The sequence below is a fragment of the Pseudomyrmex gracilis genome, unplaced genomic scaffold (assembly GCF_002006095.1).
Source record: "Pseudomyrmex gracilis isolate BER0280 unplaced genomic scaffold, ASM200609v1 scaffold_184, whole genome shotgun sequence".
Classification (NCBI taxonomy): domain Eukaryota; kingdom Metazoa; phylum Arthropoda; class Insecta; order Hymenoptera; family Formicidae; genus Pseudomyrmex; species Pseudomyrmex gracilis.
This window is the reverse complement of record NW_018020768.1, coordinates 73910-96409: the sequence shown is the minus strand read 5'-3', so window position 1 is coordinate 96409 and position 22500 is coordinate 73910. Positions and strand designations below refer to the sequence as shown.

At 40.2% G+C, this 22500-nt stretch overlaps 1 protein-coding gene across 1 annotated transcript in view; it reads left to right on the top strand.

Annotated features, from left to right (window-relative positions):
* The window catches only part of LOC109858054, a 57249-nt gene that overhangs the window by 31885 nt on the left and 2864 nt on the right, over positions 1 to 22500 (top strand). Inside the window, exons 3-9 of the mRNA XM_020434931.1 lie at positions 2865 to 3036; positions 7198 to 7327; positions 17764 to 18002; positions 20986 to 21108; positions 21209 to 21316; positions 21612 to 21872; positions 22108 to 22366. Of these exons, the coding sequence (XP_020290520.1) occupies positions 2865 to 3036; positions 7198 to 7327; positions 17764 to 18002; positions 20986 to 21108; positions 21209 to 21316; positions 21612 to 21872; positions 22108 to 22366 (1292 nt within the window). The remainder of the gene's footprint in view (positions 1 to 2864; positions 3037 to 7197; positions 7328 to 17763; positions 18003 to 20985; positions 21109 to 21208; positions 21317 to 21611; positions 21873 to 22107; positions 22367 to 22500) is intronic.

Sequence of the window (22500 nt, the reverse complement as noted above, 5' to 3'; positions counted from 1 at the left end):
GATATCCGCGCGTTGGCAACGCGCTATATTTAGAGGTGTACGAATGAATAAACCAAATTTTTTGATCGAATTCAAGGTTTGTTTTGAAAGAAAGAAAAACAAATTTCAAAATATTCGTTTTACACAACGTTGCTTTTTTGCAACTTTAAAACATCTTTCGAATTTGTTTGTGAATTCCATTTGGAAAAATGCTGTGTCTTTGAACCTGATGAGAAGTCGTCAATTTAATTTCTGATCTCATTTAATGAAATTGGAAGTGCAGCCGGCATATCGAACGAGTAACAATCGGAAGGAAACTATGTCCGAATACGCAGGATGCGGCCAAAATTTATTAAACGGTGTCTTTTGTCTCAGAAGCAATGTGTGACGTCGTGCGGGAATTTTATCAAACGTTTTCCTTTGTCAACAAGCGAACGTTTTTGTTTTTCAATTCCCGACTCAAGCGGATTAATTGACATTGGAGCGGTTCGTAGTAACTGTTTCACCCGATTCCAACGGAACTCGTAACAAATCGCGCCCTTGATACTCTATCAAATGCAGAACGGGACTTTCTCTCAAAAACGTTTGGGCTTAGCGACCGATGGATTCTCGCCGGAATCATTCACTCGTGACTTTTCGCGTTTCGGATTGTCATAGAATATCCATTTTTTGTTATTCTAACAATTTTTCGCAAAAAAAAACTTTCTACGGTACTTATTAAGAAAAACAAGATACACCTCTACTTGTTGGTTTTTGTTGGCTTTGGTGAGTTCATGCGGAACTCATTTGGTTTCTTTTTGAAATCTTTTCTATGTCGCGTATGTATTTAGAAATGATTTGCTACTCCCAACTGCTCCCACAAGCTCCTTTTGCGCCGAATTCTCAGCGGAGCAGTTGCTCCAAATCATTCGTTCTTCCAAGAACACCTTTCCAGCGCGTTGGTTGTAGATCAGAAATCACAGAATCTTTTAAGCCGCTTAAACCAAAATGCGCGCACACGTCGCACAACGACCTCGCTTTCGCCGAGAACAAAAAAAAAACAAATCGATTCACACGTGCTTTTGCATTTTTTCTTTGTTGAAAATCGTAAAAAAAAAAAATACAATGTCGAATATGCATTTTATCTGTTGCCACGTTTAACGCTGTCGAACCTGTGTTATATACTTTTTAAAATAATATTTGACCTTTCGCCAAACTAAATGTTATTTTTAATATTCAACAACATCGCGTAAATCGTAAAAACAGCAGAAACGTTAATTGATTCTAAATTATTGTTTTGACTGCTTAACAAAATTTGGATTATTTATTTATACACCTCTTGAAACGTTATCATTCGATAAATTTATATTCGAATAACACTGCAAGTTTACGTCTAAGTAATAAATAATAATTTTTAAACGGGGATACAAACCAATTAAATTTCAGTACAATTGAAGGCTTACTCTGATTTATCTACGTTGTGCGCGCGCGGCGCGATTTGAAAAGTCTCTTTTGATACGTCCTGTACAAAAAGAAAAAAATCTACACCGTGGAACGTGGTGTTGGGAAAGGCATTCCCGGCATTAAAAAAAAGATACAAAAACGTAACCTGTTACTTATGGGACTGAAAAAAAAAAGAGATAAAGAAACTGGCAGAAGAGGCACAAGATAAAAAAAAGATTTCTGTTGTAAATCTCTTCGATTCGTGCTCGTGCTAAATATAGAACTGAGATTTAACCCAGGCTTTAAGGGTCCAGCGAGTTTAGAGAAGATAAAATGACCAAATCATCGTTATATTGAATAGGGCGAAGTACGAACGCGCGCGATAGTTCATTTGAGGTTAATCTTTCGTCATTAAAATTCCAAGATATTGATCTTTGACGCTCGAATGTGTCAAAATGATTTTCTCTCTCTCTGTTTCATATCAAATCTATTTTAAAAACTGTAACCGGTTTTACACACAAAGTATTTTCGCAGCATTTAACGGATTAGATTTTCTGAACAAGTACTGTCGCAATGTGTTCGAACGACCACGCGCGACGCCAATATATCGCTTCTCGTGTGCGGCCGTGATATTGTACGTTCAGCTAACGGTAAGTCAATATTACTTCAAGTGTGCGAATACGGTACCAGGTTTTACTCGCGGAAATTCCTTCATAAACCTACTTACCGAAAGATCCCGGAATCGCGAGTTAATCGTACGGAATTGATGTGCGAAGTCGTTAAAATTAACCGCCCAAGTGCTTTATACAAGTCTGAAACGACGACGAAGGCTCGGTTTTAACGAGGCTCGCGGTCGCGCGATGAGGAATTCGAGTCTCGAATACGCTTTCGATATAAAGCAGAATTTGCGCTTTCGTTTGCAATCGATCGCGAAGAACAAAGTAGAAATTTACTTGTATACTGATCGGCATGTAAGACCGGTAGCGCGCCGACGAGTGACGTGGTTTATCACCTCAACCTTGCTCCACTTATGAACGAGTTCGCGGAGGAAATTCTATCTCGCGCGTGTGTAATAATATAGGCTCTCCAATATTTGAATATGTGTATGCACGCTTCAGACTTAACCTTCTGCTAAACTCTCCTCACAAAATATATATCTCCGTTTAATACCGTTCTCTCACTTTTTCAATCGCTCATGTTTGCATATACGCGAAAAAAAAATTTTGCTCGTAATATAAAATTTATATGTTGAATTTTTTGTCTCGCCAATAATATCTTGGCAAAACAAATTGGCGGAACAAGAAACAAACAATTTTTTTTCCGCGTGCAAGCGTGACATTTTCACTAAATTTCACTTTGTATCTGCGAAATTCGCGTGTGATTAACAAAATGTAGAACGTAGATGTGACCCGGTATGATTGTTTTAAAAAAAAACTTTCTTTTTTCTCCTTTTTTCTTCGCAGAATTTTCGAAAAAATTCGTTATTATTTCGGCAACTCTAGCGAATCCATACCGATGTCGTTCGTGTTGGGATTCTACGTGAGCCTTGTTGTGAAAAGATGGTGGGAGCAGTACAAGCTTCTGCCCTGGCCGGATAATCTGGCCCTCTTCATCAGCGCCGCCATTCCTGGAAACGTAAGTAAAAACTTGCTCGTCCGCAGAAGTTTTCTTTCTTAAGTTTCCGCCGTGATTAAAAACAAAAACAAAAAAAATAACAACAGTAACAATTATTTTTCCGTGAACAAACGTTTCTCTCATCCGCGAATAAAATTGTCGACTATCTAAAGAATTTTAGTCTTTTTTTTTTTTTTTTTTTACAAAACGGAGTAATGAGTTTTTTTGTCTTGCGAAGAAAGACTTTTACGATGACGTTAATAGATGCGACTTAGCTTTTGGATGGTCGTGTTGCCTTCGCGTCTCATTACGCTAATGAATTGCCGTGACACGTTTCGATGTCGTTAACCTAAGTAAGGTGCCAATCCAGTCACGCCACGCCCAGAAGCGAAAAAATGTGCGGGACGATGATCCTGTAATTAGCGGTCGGTGGCAGATTCACTTTTTTGTTCTTTCACGTCGCCGACGTGCATGCGCGAGATAAGAGCGTAAAGGTTTTTTCTTTTTTTTAACCATGGCGTCTCTCTCTCTTATTTGTGCACCAGAAAACCTTGACACACATTTTTGCCCTACTCGTATTTATAATTAGTGATAACCGTAATTTGTTTTTTTAGCGATAAGAGTTTTGCGAAGCGATAGCAATTGTAACAATATGCAACGTGTACGTACACACACAACGCTTGAATATAATATTCACACGTATTCGCAAAATGTCAAAAATATCCAATACAATACATCTTTAATAATTTTACAAATTTTTAAACAAATTTTTCTATTATTTTTCATTTTATTTTTACTCGATATAAATTCTTTTTTGAAACGTATAAGTCGACAGTTTGATCGTTGACTTATTTTCTTTGCCAACGTGCCTATCGAAAGCGAACAATCTTCAATTTCGGACAGCGGCACAGACTCGATGCAAGCTTTCAGGCTCTGGTCAATGACTCAGTCTCGGAGTGAAAGTGCAACGTATCGTGGCGAAAAAAGAAGGACGAACCTACGCGCGCGTTGTGCGCACACACACACTTTGTACATATAAATACATACACATTCATCTTTACTGCTCCATTACTTCACCGATAATCATCGGCTCGTATTAAAATCTAACATAACGCGCGTTCCTCGTCAGTCGAGACTTTTACACGATTTGCGAATCGTTCGGTCCCGCGCGTTTACGCTAATAACGCGAGAGTCGATCGATCGCGACTAAACAATTTAATCGCTCTTCGTTATGCAATCTCTCGCTTTTTTTTGTTTGGATCAATTATATATATATTTTTTTTTTCACATACGTACGGCCGTGCATTAGCGCGCGATGCAACGAATTTTCGAGAAAGTCTCGAGAAAAAGCTGATATACGATTACACAAAGTATCGCTAATATTGCTTTTGCTGAACACTATCGTTATATGGATCCTTGGACGCGGGACTGGCTTTAAGTGTCGCGTTACACCACGGAACAACACGAGCGAACGCTGCGATTATTTTCACGCTTTTCTGACGTTTATTATATAGCGTTTCGGAGAAAGACGCGCGCACTTGTGCTATCACATAAATTTTGTTTATCTACTTCTCTCTTTCTCTCTCTCTTTCTCCTGTCATCTCGCTGTCTTTGAGCGAGAATTTGTTTTATGTTTGTTGCGTTTGTGTGCGGGTATGTACGTCGATTCGGTTCGATATTTTTGCGATCTCGCGCGCGAGAAATATATGCTTCGTCAATAATTTTTCAGCTCGCGGAGTGACACGCACATGTCTAATTGACAAATTACTAATTAAACACACAGACGCGCCACGTCGCACGCAAACGTGTCGCCGAAGCGAATGAATAAAAATCGTTCGCGATGCCCGAGTCGAAATTTAGCGTCTACATTGAACCTTAATTTTTGAAAAAAGGAAATTTCGGACGTATAGCAGCGTCAAAGTAGCATCTGCTTTTTTTCTTGCTCCTACTTTGAACCTATCAGAGCCTATTTTGAGCCTATCAGAGCCTGCAATGCGCAGCCTGATCTGAGAATTGAACCCTACTTTAAAACTTTAGCAGAAAAAAAAGAAATTTCGGACGTATAGCAGCGTCAAAGTAGGATCTACTTTTTCTCTTACTCCTACATAAAAAAAGAAAAATTGAGGTTCAATGTAGACGCTAAATTTCGACTCGGGTGATTCCGACGGAAATTTGTAAAATAAGCGAAATTTTGTGAGGCGGTAACTCACCCGCAAATCAGTCTCAGAGCGCGTCCCAATCGCGAATTTCCGATCTCAAAGCGCGACGCGATTCTCTCTAGGAACGGAATTGGAATTTTTGCACGTTCGTAGAGGACAAGGTCCTTCGCAGACGCGGAACGAGAGCCCATGTGGCTCATGTAACACACAGAATGTTTCGGATTTGTGAATGAGACGACGACGGGATTAAGCAGCACACGGGCTGCGTCTTTCATTGAAATCTAATTGGAATGCAGACCCAGAGACACACGGGACACACACACATGATCGGCGTTCGGGCGCGTCTTTCCCCGCGAGAAGCGTCGCTGCCAAGCCGGGCATTTTTGCACGCCCCGCGACGAGTCGCGGAATTCTGAGGGAGATTTACATTCATGAGAAGGATAACGAAGAGGCCATTCAAAAGAAGATTCTGAAACGTCGGAGGATGACAATTCGATTCGGAAAAAAACTAGACACGTGGAAAGAGAGAGAAAACGTGTGTGTATTTTTTTTTGTTTTTTTTCTGAAATAGAGTCGAGAGTTCTTGTGTTACGGTTTCGAAAACATTTCCCAACGGTGCGGTGTTCTATCGTAATCAATAACGTCTGGCGCAATCTGTTATGAGAGCTCGACGTGCCTGAGAAGGTTTATAGCTCATCACCTCCGTGAGGGAGGAATGCGAGGAAATCTACGCGAAGTTTAATTAACGCGCGATGTATCGACGGGTAGATCATCTTTCCTCGCGAAGAAAAAGAGTCATCTTGGTGACTCACAATGTGGAATTAATTCCGATCCGTTTTTTTTTTTTTTTGTTTTTTTACAATTAATCTCTCTCGGATAAAATACCAATGTCATGTTCTGAAAGCCAATTTGTTTCAAGATCGAGCAAACAACTTTCTTCCGACGTTGCGCGCGTTATTTTAACAGATACGTTACCTCGATCTGCAAAACGCCTCGTCTCTTAATTCACCGTGTGTTCCACATGTGCGTAACTATCGGTTCTCAAATTACCATGACGATAAGCATCGATCGAATCGATTATTATTGATTGATCATCTCGATGCAGCGCGCGCTGATCGATGAATTAAATGAGAGATCGGCTGTGATAAAACGCGTATTTGTTTTTTGTTTTTTTGTTCTTTTTTTCATTAGTTTCTACCTCGAAGTCGAAGACGATTTGAATATGGAAAAGATCTTCGGCATGTTGTTTCGTTTCCATTGATATTCCGCCAAGCGATTACGACCGTCATCGACGGGTTACAAAACGCGCGACTACATATCGGTTACAAAAGTGCGACTCGCCAAGTAAAACGAAAGGAAAAATAGACGCTAACGCTCGGATTTTTTGTCGGATTAATACCAGAAGACGTTTAAGACTTCGCGATACTACGTGCCGCGCGCGATTGTCGGGAACGTATTACTTCGTAATGTCGGACTGAGAGAAGAACAAGGGGAAAGTATGTGTGCGAAACGTGTCTGGCATTCGTGCGTTCGGGAAACGAATTTTGAAGTCAGCGCCGTTCTCGCCGCGTCGCCAAATGTATTCCACACTCCACGAACGGTTTCATTGAGGCGGCGGATTATGATTGCACATACTGTTATACACGCATGTAGTTCGAGTTTTCTCTTTTATTGACACTTAGCACACACGTGTAATTCTTTTTTGACTGAAAAAAAAAAAAAAAAAAAAAAAAGTTTCTTTTTGTCGTTGCGGAAATTGTATATCAAAAAACGTTTTGTACTGTCAGTAAAAAAAAAAAAAAAAAAAAAAAAAAAAGTTTCTTTTTGTCGTTGCGGAAATTGTATATCAAAAGACGTTTTGTACGGCCAGTTAAAAAAAAAAAAAAAAAATATATATATATAGTAACGGATCGGTTGAAATTTAATAAGAAAGTAGCAGAGCAAAAAAAAACGCTTATCTCAGAATTTTATCAGGAAAGACATACATACGTAAATTAATGCGTTATTTGTTTATCTGTTGCAGGACGAACGAGGACGGCTGATGCGACGCAATATCGTCAGATATGCCGTGCTCGCGTACGTCATTACATTACAGAGGATTTCGCTTCGCGTCAAGAGGCGTTTCCCGACTCTTCAGCATATAGTGGATGTAGGTCAGTGAGTTACATTTCTCAAATATATACATTTCAGTAATCCAACGAGTATTCTTTCGTTGGTTTTTGTATACAAATGATGTCAGTACGAAAATTAACGCAACTAAGCAACGTTATGTTTTTGATAATATCGTTGACGCGCAGTTGCGATAATTATTACCGTGTTTGAAGGGTCGATGCGAGCCTTATGTGCCGGATGCGCGAATAGAAATATATTACTTTACTTTAAACATGTGAATTAATACACGAGAAAATTTGAATTGAATTAAATTCGAAAATTTGCATTCGATGCTCGGTTTGTATCACGTATACATGAAATACTCGGAAATTAAAAAATTTATTGCAAAAAAACACGATGGCCAGAAGTTGAACTCGCTGATCTCTCGCATTCCGCGCAGGCGCATTCCCAATTCGGCTACCGAGGCACTAGGTGAAATTCTCGCAATGTTCGTATGTATGAAGTTAATATTAATAACGATGGCGAGAAAAAGAGAGAAAGATATATATATTATCTCTCATGGTTTTCTCAATTCTGTCGAAAACCTGTCCGTCTATTTTGCAGAACGACTAACGAATGCGACGAACAAAGATAAATGTTCCGTCTGCATTGAGTAGCGGTCGCTACTCTTCTCTTTGTGTCGGAGCTCATAGCTTTCTTATCACATTACATTTGTCGCCCGTTTCATTAGTCGGCGAACAAAGCCGCTCACCACGTCATCCATAAACATATAATATAAATGTAGCGTTTGCGCCATGACGGCGCAAGGACGGCGTTCTGTCTTTTTCGCCGCTCCTTGTATGCAACCTGCTGGCAATCGCAAGCGATATCGCGACTATTGAACGCACGGAATATATATATATATATATATATATGACGCTTCTGTCACGTGTAAGTCGCTGCGTAAAATAATGGATGGAACGAAGCCGTGTCGCGTTCCAGCAGTTAGCGCGTTAAGCGGCACTTAATGACGTACGTTAAACAAGACGCGCACATTTATCGCTGTCCAACCGCGGTCTGTGTTTGCGCAAATTTTGCACTGCAAACTAAATGGCTGAGAATTGACGGGAAATTAATCGTGAAGCTTATTAAGTGAGATAACTATCTCTGTAGATGTGTTTTTTTTCGAAATATATTTCAAGATTTTTCGAATTCTTGTAAATTCACGAATGATCGTTGGAGACTTGCCAATTAATATTAATATTAATTATTTTTAAATATTAACATTAATTTCTTGCTAATTAATTTGTTTTTCCATGCGCACAGATGTAATCGGAGCGATAAGTAAATAAGCAAATGCGGCAGAAAAAATGCATTTTGAAAAAGATTCTTTAAATTTAATAATTGTTGCCAAGTACACAAGATGTTTTTCTTATCTCAATATCGCGCTATGTATTATTCTTTAATACTTCCTTCAATTTATCGTCTTTAAATAGCACGTCAATATTTATTTTTTCACCATCCTCTGCCGGAGCGGATGTTACTCCGCGCCAGAAATAGCTCGCATTTTTTGCGAGACGAGAATCTCGCGCAAATGTTCCATGAACATGAGAGGCTAGTGTCCGTCTTTCCGATCGAAGAATAAGCTGTAGAATCTACGATAAGAACCGACTCTTCCATGAAAATGACTGACTCGGCGACGGCGTCTCGAAAAAAAAAAAAAAAAAAAAAACGCGAAACTCGCTCTCGTGAGAAACGAACGGGATGATTGAATTAAATTCGTAACTTATTATGAAAATAACATCAGTCTAGTGACAGCGGCACGTTCCTGTGCGATTTTTTGTGAATAATTCATACGTGAGAAATGCATCGCGTTTCCATAAATAAGCCAATGCCGGTTTTGTTTTTTTTTTCTAATGAAGAAAAAGAAATTAATCGTTGAATGTAAAATTAAAAAACAAAAAACAGAATGTCAGTAATTCTTACTGCACGTGCATTAGAAATGTAACAATTCACGTGCGTTGTGCAAGCGCGCGGAGAACATTACAATTCTTTTACACACATATCGCGAAATTACGACAAGAAGTTTTCTTTTCTTTGTTTTTTGTTTTTGCTCGACGCAAAAACCTGCGACGTACGTCAAGTCTTGAGAGACAAACCAGTTTGAGCAAAGAGAGAAGGTCGTGTTGTGAGGCTACATGTATTGTATTTGAGATCCAAGAACAATCACGACGGAAGCGTAGAATGGATTTTAATTAACCGCTTGTTTTTATTTCGCTGTGTGTATTAAATCAAGATGTGGCACACAAGCGAAGCTGCGTTGCGGACAAACGCGGACAACGTTATTACATCCGGTACGGAAAAGCGAAATCGCGAATAATAAATTTTGCAGAACTAATCGCACTTAGCAAGAGATTTCTGCCAAGTCTTTTCCCAAGTGAACATTCCGCAGCGAAATTGCAACGGACGTTCATTCGAAACGATTTCATGCACGCGCGTGCACGGCGAATCGTCAATGGTCGTTGACATCGATGAAGTAGAATTGCGAGAGAACCCCGGAATAAATTCCTACGTAGACTAACGACTCGCGTACGTGCGTATATATCGTTAAGAGAATCATGTAAAGCTCAAAGTTTCTAAGAAAACAAAACACATATTCTGTACATACCTCAAAGACCTTTCTCTCTTCTGAAACAAATATTGACAAAAAAAAAAATCAATGAATGTTGAACAAAATAAATTTTTCAAAATAATTTTCCAATTTCGCAAATGTCTATGCAGATATGTTTTCAACAAATAGAGAAAATATTGAATATTTATATTCCATCTTCGAAGAATGTAAATATGAAATCATTTCAAAGAATCTTATAAAGTTGCCTTTGACAAGAAAGAAACGAGAGGATATCATATTTCTGTGAAAAAACAAAAAAAAAACAAAAAAAAACAAAAGTCATTTCATCGCGTGCACGCGAAATTATATCGCGCGAGATTACAGCGCGACACGAGCAGATCTCGAAATGTCTATTCTGCTCTGAAAGTAATCGAAATTATCCGCGTGTACCAATTCCGGACGAATTACGATCTGGAAATTGTCAGGCGCCACGGCGCGAGTCAGTTCGCTCGCGCGCGTCCGTCACGCCGCCGGGCAATTTTCACGTGCGTCCGGGTAATTTTCAACGAGCGTGCCGAGAGAGAAGACCGCGCTTAGAAACGCGGAGCGCCGGCGCCTGCGTTCTCCTCTCTCGTTCTTTTCCTCGTTTTGCGACATTGGCCGCGGCGCAGCATCCAATCGTTTTCCACTCGCTCGCGAGCGCGAGCAGACGCTTTGCGAGCTTCTTTCCCACCCTGATGCCCTCTCCCTCATCATCATCATCATCATCATCATCATCCTGTTCTCGTTCTTGCGTGCCGCTTCTTCCTTTCCCGTGTGTGCATACAGAAATAACCCGTCGAACGATTACGGGCCGATGACGTGCGCCGCCCGGCGATAAGATAATCACCGGTCGTGTCTTCGATTTCCTCGAGAGGTCTTCCTCGAGTTTTCTGCCGATTTTTTTTTTTTTTTTTTTNTTTCTTTCGTTTCTCAGAGCGAATATCCCCTCGCAGACAATTATATCCATCTGATTTTCACCGTTAACGTTTCTTCTTTTCTCTCGGGGTGCCGATATATTATTCTACCTACAATTAATCGTTCGCGTTTCGAGAGCAGATGAATTCTTCTGTTACACGAGTTTTTCGAGATATTAATGTCACGCCACGCTTAAGCGAGCGCTTTAAACACACCTGCTGTCAGATTTAGATCGCGACTAGATAAAATTGCGATTTTTTTTGTTTTTTGTTTTTAATCAACGGAACGGTCCGTTCATTTCAATCCGTTCGAGACGAGGCAAGGTACCAGTCGGCTTCATTCGGAACGATCGTCTTGTTGCTCTCGTCTGTCGTACGCGGGAGATGATGCCGCGGGCGATCCGCGGAGGATCGTTGCAGTTAGACCGCGATATTAGATGTTAAATATAGCCGGGGTAATGAGAGCCATAATCTAGCCGTGGTTGCAGGTGGTAATCGGCTAGACTTGTCAGTATCACGCTGGCGATACGTGCAATCGTCCTGCACCTCCACCGGAGTCACGGATGTTTCAAGAATCGCTCTGCTAGCCATCATTATCATTATCGTCATGATCGTCATCATCATCATCATCATCATCATCATTATCATCATCGGTGGCGTCCTCATGCTGGAGTCGCGTTGGCGAGAGCAGAGCAAGAAACTTGAGGATCCGTTTCTTCCTTTCTTTTTCTTCTCCTTTCCCCTTTTTCCTCCTCCTCATCCTCCTCCTCCTCTTCCTCCGGAGGTGGAAGCTCGCCGGACGACCGTAATATGCCAACGTGCGCGCAGCACGCGCTACCTATATTTAGCACAAATTATTGTCCCAGGCAGAATTTCTCCTCGATTATGCCAAACGATCGATCCACTGCGGCGCGGGTCGCAAAAAAATAATTACGCCCGGATACGACGGCGCTCACTATTCTGTCAGACAGATAAAAGCTGCCGAGTTTGTAATGGCAATCCCGATTGGGATTTCAGGGGAGAATTTCACGGCAGTCACACGGCGGCGATAGGAAACGACGGAAACACTCCGCGATATTAATTAGTCGCGCCGTTCATTACGCGCGGCGAAACTGGCGCGCGTGAGTGATTTTTTTTTCTCACACAGCGGGTGTGTATTTTGCGCGAGAGATGATTTAAACTCGAAAAAAAAAAAAAAATAAATAAAACCAATATCAAAACCTCGCAATTTTTTTTCTTTAACTTTCTGTGAGAATAACGGATTCCTCTTATTCGTGGAACTAGCTACGACGTTCTCTCGAGAAACAGTTATAGCACGCGACCACACTGGGTCACGTGTCCGACGATGTTTTCAAAAGAGCGATAAAACCCGTGAACTTTGTCTCGACGGTAACAGAGTTCGGTAGAGATCGGCCTTGACGAAGGTCGGACCCTGACCGTGCTCGCCTAAATGAGGAAAACGAGAGAAACGCGCCGAACTCCCGGAATAAGATATTTCTTAATCGACGGCCGTTGAACTTTTGTCGCGTAACTGCGTTCCGACTTTATTTCCGCGAACTTTAGCGAGAAAAATAAAGTCGCGGAATTTCTTATTATTTGATAAAAAAAAAAAAAACACGAAATTGGATTGCGCAATTAATTGCGTTCTCTTTAACTATGACGTATCAAAAAATCCACGGATTTTGTCTCGCTTAAAAAATTGCCTCAAGTCGAGAACGAACGTCGTCTCTTTTTACAGTTAATTAATTAAGACGTTCCTATGCGTACGTAGCGTCGTTGCATTCGACCGTGCAAAATTAAGAATGCGAATCAGTCCGACTCTCAGACGACATCGTCTAATCGCAATCGGTTTTACGTGGTTCGCACAAAAAAAAAAAAAAAAAAACACTTTTTCCGTTTCCGCGAAACGGAACAATTAAGAATGCGAGTCACTACGGTTAATGATCAAGTCTGCTGAATGTCAACCGATTTGAATGGAGTCTTTCTATTCCTTGTGCTATGAAAGTGAGGTTGAAAAATTTGCACGCATTACACGCCGTCGGAGATAAGTACCGTTGATTGCCATTAGAATCGCAGCACAAAATTCAATCTTTCGTAGACTGACACGAGGGTCTCCCAGACCCACTAAAAAATTTCAAATGACCGGTGTCTCTGATTAAACTTAGTTTTCTATTTTTAACGGTTCTAATCTTCGAAACTCTACCGGAGATTTTTTCAATTTACTTCTTGTTTTCGTCGACGCAGAATTGTTCCAACTTTTGATTAAAAAAAATTGAAAAAATATTGATTTTTCGCGGAGATGTTTGATTTCAAAATCGCATGGGTCTCGCAGACCCAGTCAGTTCAACAACAGATAGTTTTAAAAATCAGTTTAAACGATGGATTGACTTACATTACATTCTTAAAGTTGATCTTTTTTATATTTTTGTCTTTGTAATTTGAGACGCAGAGTTTAAAGGAAGTTTTTTTTTTTTTTTTAATGAGAGAGCATTGCTCGCGTAGACGGAGAGCCTGGCGATTTTGTTCGTGACCATGAAAATTGCCATAAGTTTCTTCGTAGACACATAAAGAATATTGGCGACTCGCGGGCGACAAGCTTTTGTCGCTCGGATGATAGTGAAATCGTTAATGGCGCCTTGTGCGCGCCGCGATTGCTCGGGGATTGGCGTTGCACGTGAGCGGATAATACACACGCGTCTTGACTCCGTCCATGAACGCACATCGCGGATTTTCTCCTTGGCAGACACGGTCTATTGACAGCCAGCACGCGCGCATCCGCCGCAACGCTCAAAGTTGCTCGACTCTAATTACGCGGGAATATTTCCTAATCAGCGCATTTTCACCGCGGCGCCAAGTCTGATTATTCCCTCCACATCCGCACAAAACCGTGTCGGCGGCGCAACAGAAAGTACGACGTTATTCATATACGAGAGAGAAGCTTATAATTATGCGCAGATAGATTTTTAACGAACTTGCGAATTTTATTCGATCAATCGATATTGTCTTTTATTTCATTTCTTTTGTTCTTTTCAAAAACAAAAAAAAAACAAAGACGATCCGTCTGAGTGTCCCGATATGTTAATTTTGTTGTATTCGTCTAACAGCACTTTTATGAAAAATATATCCGCATTCGCGGTCTCTTTTATCGTTGTAAACCGCGCTTAAGAAATTACGGACCGGACGAGTGACTGGTTTTCTCCGAAGGATGCTTTTTTCAGCGTCGTCACGGCGGAGCTGGCGCACAAGCAAGGGTGTGAGAAGAGGGAACAGGCGGTTTATTTTACTTTGTTTGTTTTTTTTTTTTTTTTTTTTTTTTTAAATTCCACCATCGCGACCTTGTCAGCCGAGCAAGGATCCCCGCGTTTGTTGACCCCCATGCCGAGCAATCTTTCTCCGTCCGGATTCGTCGTCGTACATTGAAGTGTGCGCGTACCCTCACCTTGCTCGTTCCCGTCTTGCAGCCGATGGTCTCCCTCAAGAGGTAAACACCCTTCGAGAAACGGACGGGACCACTTCTTGCTCTCGTCGAGGTCGTTTTGCTTGACGAGGCTCGCTAAACTCGACTCGCGCCTGGGTGCAATTTTCTGGAATCCTAGCCGCATCGTCCACGTAATCGATTCTGAAAAGCAAATCATTCTCCTCCTCCTCGTTTCCGAAGCACAATTCCGTGATGCAATTTTTGCGTCAGTCCCGCGCGCTCGCCGATTATCGAATTTCCAAACAAACGGATATAAAGTTTTTATAACATTACAATTAATCTTCCGTGTCCCCAGGCCTTAAAAAATAACGACAAGTTGGTCAGACCGGGTCTGCGAGACCCGCGAATACTTTTTCAATTTTTTTTTTTTTTTTTTAATTAAAAGTTTGAACGTCAATAAAACTAATTGAAAAAATCTTCAGTAATTTCGAATATATAAATATTTAAAAAAAATCTAGTTTTTTTCTAGAAACGCTGATGCAATTTTTGAGTGGGTCTGGGAGACCCATGTCTAGTTTTTCTAATCCTTGAAGGATTAGAAAAACAGTTGATTTTTTAACTGACTTTTTTTATAAGTTAGTAAATTTTATGTGAACACTCATATCTCCATTTGGGAGCCTCGAGTGTATCGAAACGTTTTCGTGTATGACAAAGCGCATTTTTTTTAAATTCCACGCTCTACAACTGTTGAGTGTCTATTTATATCGATTCGAGTGCTGGCGAAGAAAGCTGGTTGCTAATCGAGATTTAACGATCGCGGAGAGTCGAATTTATTGCATGCGCATATGGAAGTTTTTTTATTGATCATCACGAGTTGCACCGAGCGCGATTTCCTTTCCGATGCGATAATCACGATTTACGAAGCTGTATAATTTAGTGTAAACAACTACAACCGCGCGTGGTCAGGGAACCGCGCGCGGTCAAGCGCTTTCCTAATTAGCGTCGATTTGCTTCTAGTTAGCAGATACTAACGGCATTGAGTAATTCTTACCTCCTGGTGGATCATTAAAATTGGCACCTTGGCGCCAGACTTCGTCTCGACCGGTAAAACGGTCTGTATCGAATCAAGCAGAGACGTCATCTCGCACGAATTTGTCCGGCCCGTTAAGATCCGTGAAAGTGTGTAAGAATGTAAATTACGTTCACGACAACGAACGCTTTCGAAATTTTTTGAGAAACGTCGCGCATTTTTTTCACACAAAAATCGGAAGTCAAGATCAAGTGTGAAAGCGTACACAAAGAAATCGATTCTTCTTCCAATAATAAATCGCGCATTAATCAATCGACGTGTTATTTATTTATTGCCGTCCATATGTATTTTGAATATTTATTTTGCACATGTGGTGAGAGTTGACAATATCTTGCAACATCCGTTTCGATGTATCTGGTCCTACCTGACCGGTAACGTATTCGCGTCAATCGAATGAGTCATTCTCGATGAGTTATCGGCCGTTACTTTCGGTGGTAGCTCGGCTGCAAATTTTCGAGCTCGTTGCGCACGATGTCGTATACGACAATATCAAGGCTGCGTGACGACAAATCGATTGTATATCGAATCGATCGATCGCTCGTGCGAGCAATTTTATTTCGTATATTCTCCCGCGAGTGTATTTCTCGCAAAACTGTCGCACACGATATATTTCGTACGTTTGAAAAAATCCAACAGCAAAATGATAAGATATTTTTTGTCATTTTTATTTCATGTGAATATTCACGTAAACAATATTTTTTATAACAACTTGTTTAAATAAAAAAAAAAAAATCAATGTCTTCTACTCGAAACTAAACAAATCGTTCGTTTGCGTTAGTTTCTTAGACGCATCTTTATGCACATGTAAAAATATATGTGTAACTAATAAATATACAAGAATAAAACAACGTTAATTGAAAAAGAAGCGGAGATACACTTCTCGAATCCGGATGTGATAAAAAACTTTGATGAAAACGTTATATACGCGTGTGTCGAGACGTATAAATCACATTATAAAACATAAAATTAAACGCATGGTTGCCCGTGTCAGTTTTTACCATTAAGGTGTGTATCCGATCTCCAACTATCGTCTGCTGAATAAAAGAGCACGCGCGCCGCCATTAGCAATATACAAGTTCCCGGAGCTGGTGGAGCGCTTCTTTCATCGCGAGAAGAACTGTTTTCTTCGCGATCCGCGCGACTTGCGTCGACGAATGACGCCGCGAGTTATTTCGATAGCTGCCCGCAGCAAGGTTGTCTCATTTTTTTCGAACATTGTCCCGGCTTTATGGTTACGCGTCCGTGCGAACGCGACCCTTTCAGCTTCGAAACAATAAAAACAACCGGCTCCGAGAGAAATTACGGATGTTCCCGTTACACGATCGGGTACCAATCGCGAGCCAAGTAGTTACAGACGATCGCTGCGGTTGCCGTGACTTTTAACATGGTTTTTGTCTGACGACTTGCAGAGTCGTGTCTCAAAGTCCGCACGGAGTTTAATCTAATTCGAATTGGAACGCATTTTACAAGATGCACCATTGAACAGCGCAATGTGTGGAGCGCACCGAATCTTTTTGTCTCAAGTTCCCGAGGTAACAATCACACAGACGTATGAATAATTTATTACATTATTCCGTCCACTTTCACCGCGAAGGTGTTAATCGGCGCGATTCGTGAGAGATTCCTCGTCTCGATTTGTTTTGCGAAAGAAATTTTATTGTATAATATCACATTGCAGTTTTTTCAGTAGATTTTTGTCACGATCGTTTGATTTTACTTCGAACCTAAATCTGCACACGGAAGTTGTTACACGTCTTCTCTTATTTGGTATCGACCAAGGCGCGATCGCCGGCGTTGATCGCCAACGCGATTGGTTTTTTTTGTTTTTTTAATTTGAATAATTATTAAGAATTAGAAAAGCGAAATTCGAACTCAGCATGTAAACCTAAACCTCTTGAATGTGATTTGACATCATCATTTTGGAGAGAAATTTATTATTTGCATAAAACGGCAACTTTATGTCAAAGTGTTGCAAATTGTTATTGTTATTAATCAGGAAATAAAGCAAACTTCATCCGAACGGTGATTTCACTTTGGTTTCGAGGAAATTATTATAGACAGCAAAGCATATATTATTATAGTTATGTTGGAGATCTATTTGATTTCATGTGAGTCTACGACCGGTATGCGGCACGAAGAGCTCGCGAAAGCGTCGGCGAAAGATGTTGATTATTTGATAATCTGATTAACGAACCGTGCTGATGGATTTATTAATTAAATGCGGCATCGCGCCGAGCGTTGCGAGCTCGCTAACTTACTGCCCCGCGATATCAATCGCGATATTTACAAATACAATGGCGCCTGTTTCGCCGAGAAAATTTTTCACACGTCTCACAAGGGAGAAAGTTTTATAATAATTACACAGTTCGAAAATTGTACGAAAAATAACGAAATTCGCGCTCATTCGTCGTTGCTTTTCTCAGGTCTGATGATGGAATCGGAGAAGAAAATCTTCGAGATGATGAACAAGAAAGCGGCCATGTCCAAATATTGGATGCCGCTTGTCTGGGCGACGAACATCATCAACAGGGCGAGGAAAGAGGCTCTGATCACGAGCGATCACGTCGTGCAAACCCTTCTTGTCGAACTCAGCGACATACGGAAGAGGCTTGGCGCACTGATCGGTTACGATACAGTTTGCGTTCCTCTAGTCTACACTCAGGTGAGCGAAATCCTCGCGAAATCGCGTTTCAATTCGAAAGCACGACAACATTTGTTCAGAGTTTGTGTCTACAAACTCCTTGAATAAAACTCGCGAAAACAAACATCTCTTGAAGTTTGCATTGCAAATATTCAACCGCAATAGCAATAAATTTTCCAACAAGTGTTGGTGTTCGATTAATTAGTAATCGATTAAACGATACGTTGCGCGGAAAATCGCCAATAAATCTACGAAGCAACGTAAACGTTTCGTATTAAATTTATCTGCCATTTCCGAGAATAATGAAATGTTGCGTACAGTAAACTTGGTTTGTTCGTTGCGCTTCAAGAGACAAGAAAGTAAAAGAGAAAAATATTACACTTTTAACGTTTTCTTCATCACATTTCGTTCTCGCGTCGGCACTTATGGAATGACATAAAGAACAATTACACGATGGTGCCACGCTTCATTGGCAGATGTCGAATATGTTACGTGAATGTCTTCATCATTCACCCGGTGGTCGTGTCATTATCATGCCTCAAGCGTCACGAGCGTGACGCATTATTATGTAATTCTTCGACAACTGTATCCAATGCATTATTTACATTTTACTTGCAATGTGTGACATCTGAACCATGCGAAACTCAACTGTGGACAAATAGATAAGCGTTATAAATGAAAAACCGTTAACGCCGTTTTGCATATCGCGACAAGTAGTTTTAACGTCGTTCTCGCTTAAACGTTCAATCAGTTCTTCATTTTTCTTTTTGATTATCTCTTTCTTCAAGCGATTATAACGCTTCAATTCTTTCTCTTCGAAGAGAACTGAAAGACAATAAAATCTAGTTGCAACTCGTGCGAATAAGTGGATTCATTCCCGGACAAACGTGTATTTCGTGTTCACAATTAGCCTGCATGCATGCGTTGTGCAATTGTAATTGCTCATCAACCAACTTTCCTAATTGTCGGGTAGCGAAAACGCTATTTTCGAGGAATTAAAGACTGCGCCATTTCGCAAATCTGGGTGAACGTAATGCGACTACAAGTCGCGCCGCGCTCGACCTCTGCCGCGGAACGTTTTGCACTTCTGTGTCTTCTTTTGAACACTCGCTTTTCTTAATTCATTAATTTAATCATTATCGACAATTATGTCAATTAGTTATGTTGCAAGAGAAAAACAAAAAACCTGTATCTTTACTTACATATAAATTACATTTTAAAAATATATTTGATTAAAAAAAATTATTTAAAGTAATATCTCTGAAATGTTGAAAGAACGTAAAAGTTTTGATGAATTTTGAAAAATAAATCAAAAAATTTTATTTTGAAACCAATTTGCAAACAAATAAACAATATGGCTTCAACAAGTATAAACTTAAATCAAGAATTAAAACTTTATAGCCAGCGGATGTATGTGCAAAATATGTATGTGTATTTTTTTTAACGTGAAAATTAAAGCACATTGAACATTCGAATTGAATGAACAATTTTAAAATTCACATTATATATTTTGCACGTATTTTCAGATTAGGGCTGTAAAGTCTCGTGTTTTGATTTACAATTGATTTACATTTCATCAAGTAGTAACAACAGCAAAAGATAATTAAAAAACAATGAAGGTCGAAGGTGGAATAAAAGTAATTCGTTTTTAATAAAATTACTTGATCGAAATTTCTATCACAAAAATTCATCAAAATTGCACTTTTGCACTGACTCAATATATTTCACATACAAAACGTTACATACATGTAAGGCGATTCGCAGAAAAGTGTTTGTGAAATTGAAGATTTGAAATTACCACGAAGAATCGCTCCATCCAACATTGTTGCTATTAATTCGGAAAAGCCGGCAAATCAGTGGGTGTTGTACGTAGTCTTTTTTTTTTTTTATGTATAAATCATGATATAAATCTCTCTTAAGACGATAGCGCGATTCGACATACACCGTGAAATCGCAAGAAGATTACGCGTAACGACCGCGGAGTATTCGCCGCGTAATGATACATCCGTCGAAGATTAATACCCGTTTTGAATCCTCGCTGTTATTGCATGTGGCGTTTACATTGCAAATGTTTTCGCTCGCTCGTAACAAATGATTTTAAAATACGTAAAATATTTTCCTCGTGCAACATGTAACGAACTATATATATATATTTTTTTTATCTCTCTAATTAATTTTTATTTTCTAAATAACTCTTCGATATTTTATGTCAAATATTTTACGAACAAATGAGAAATTATTTGGTATTTGTTGTATTGGTCGGAAATCAATTTTTATTAAGAGAGAAATGTGTGTATTGTTCTAAAATTTAATCAAACGATGTATGTACGAAGATTTTTAAGGTTTTAAGAGACGACAGAATGGAGCGCGGATAAACGAATCGCGTATGAAACACGAAGCCGATATACCTGTTGCATGGTCAAGGTCGACAAGAGAGTTGTACAGTAATTTTACCGCGATACGTCACACCTTCGGAAGTGATTTCGCGCTACATACGAGAGGAATCGCTCGGACCAAGTGGTTTGCACGCTCAAATGTTCAAAGTCCACGCGCAATTCGATTGTCTCTTCTTATTATGCACGAGTCGCGCTATACTTTTAGCATAAACCACCGTTTGCTGATAACCTTCGGCGACAAATGTAGCGTTTTTCCCCTGACGACCTTGATATTCATTCATTAAACCTGTTTTTTACTCGCACTCACATGACAGCAAAAGAAGTAACGGCGATCTCGTGAATCTCCGAGTGACTTCCGGGAGGTGTGTGGATATTATTATCTTCTGGTGCTCCTCCTCTTTTCTTTCGTTTTTAAAAAATCAGAGCTCGAGACAAAACACGCGAACTGTACAACACACACTAGTCTAGAATACCATTAGGCGAGTTCTCTCCTTTCTAAACGGAATGAGATTGCAAGAGAAAAAGATTTGCGCTCGTGTCGCGTTTTCTTTATCGATTCTGTAACAAGAACTTTGTCACACAAGAAACATATCCCGATATATTTTCAGGTGGTAACACTGTCGTTGTACGCCTATTTTTTCTCGGCTTTGCTGGGCAGACAATTCGTCGAGAACTCCAACGGGAAATACGAGGACCCGGACATGTATTTCCCATTTTTCACAACTCTACAGGTGATTAGAATAAACAACGCTATCTTCACAAATACGCGGGAGGTTCCTTTCCGTAAAGAGTTGATGAGACATTTTAATAAACACAATGTGCAATTTGCAGTTTTGTTTCTACGTCGGATGGCTGAAAGTCGCCGAGGTGTTGATTAATCCTTTCGGCGAGGACGACGACGACATTGAGCTGAACTGGCTGATAGATAGACACATTAAGGTATGCGGGAAGAAAAAGAAAGAGAGAGAGAGAGAGAGAGATAGATTAATTACATTAAATTGTAGTTTTACATCGAGGCAATTCGCAATATTTTTATGACCGATTGTTGTCCGTAAATAGCACGTAGAAAAACGTAAAAACCAAATAGCACAATATGAAAACGTAATTGTTTAGAGTATCTTAATTATATTTCTCGTATACCACGTAGTTTCTTCAAACATCGTTGCGTACGTTAACAAATTTGTTGTTTCCTCTCTCATTTGTTATTTTATTATATGTTTGTACCGAATAACAGGCCGGCTACATGATTGTTGACGAAATGCACGAGGAACATCCGGAACTGCTCAAGGACCAATACTGGGACGAAGTCGTGCCCAAAGATTTGCCATATACGGTTGCCAGCGAGCAGTACCGACGAGAAGAACCAAAAGGTTCAGCCGAACATTACAAAGTAAAAGACAGCGATGCTCTTTATGCAAACGTTATGCTGGGTACGCAGATTCACAATCACGCTCAGCATCGCAAGGCTCATCAGGATGATATGTACGCCGATTACGTAAGTGAATTATTCAGGCGCGCGCGCGCGCGAGAGAGAGAGAGAGAGAGAGAGAGACATATCGAAATAACTTTACATAAACAATGAGCTTTGGTCTTGCTTTCCTATTCACAGATTTATCGACAAATATCTTTTATCAACGCTTGCAACATACATGTATTTTCATTATTAAAATGTGCATTTTATATGAATTTTAATATACATGTGATGAATAATATCTCTACGCGTTTATCAGGAGAGTGTGGACACTCCGTTGGTTGAGCGAAAGAAAAATGGCTGGTTCCAACGACAGATCACCAGAGTGGGTTCGGTACGCAGTTCCTCGACCACGTACAGCAGCGGTGGCGGTTTCTTTTCGCGAAACCGACACAACAGCGTTTACAGCAGTCCGGAAACTGGTCTCCCGCAAACGAACAATCCAAATCTTAAGATATCGCTTTACGATCGTCTCGTGGGACGGAAGAGCATTCGCAGTCAGCGCATGGGACGTCAGGGTATGTGTGTCGTAAAAATGTTAAAAGATGTTTTTCTAGAAATACACAGTTTGTCCGGAAAGTTCCCGGACTACGTGAATTAAAAATCGAAAATGAAAGATATGGTTTATTAAACAAGTTTACACTTCAAGGTA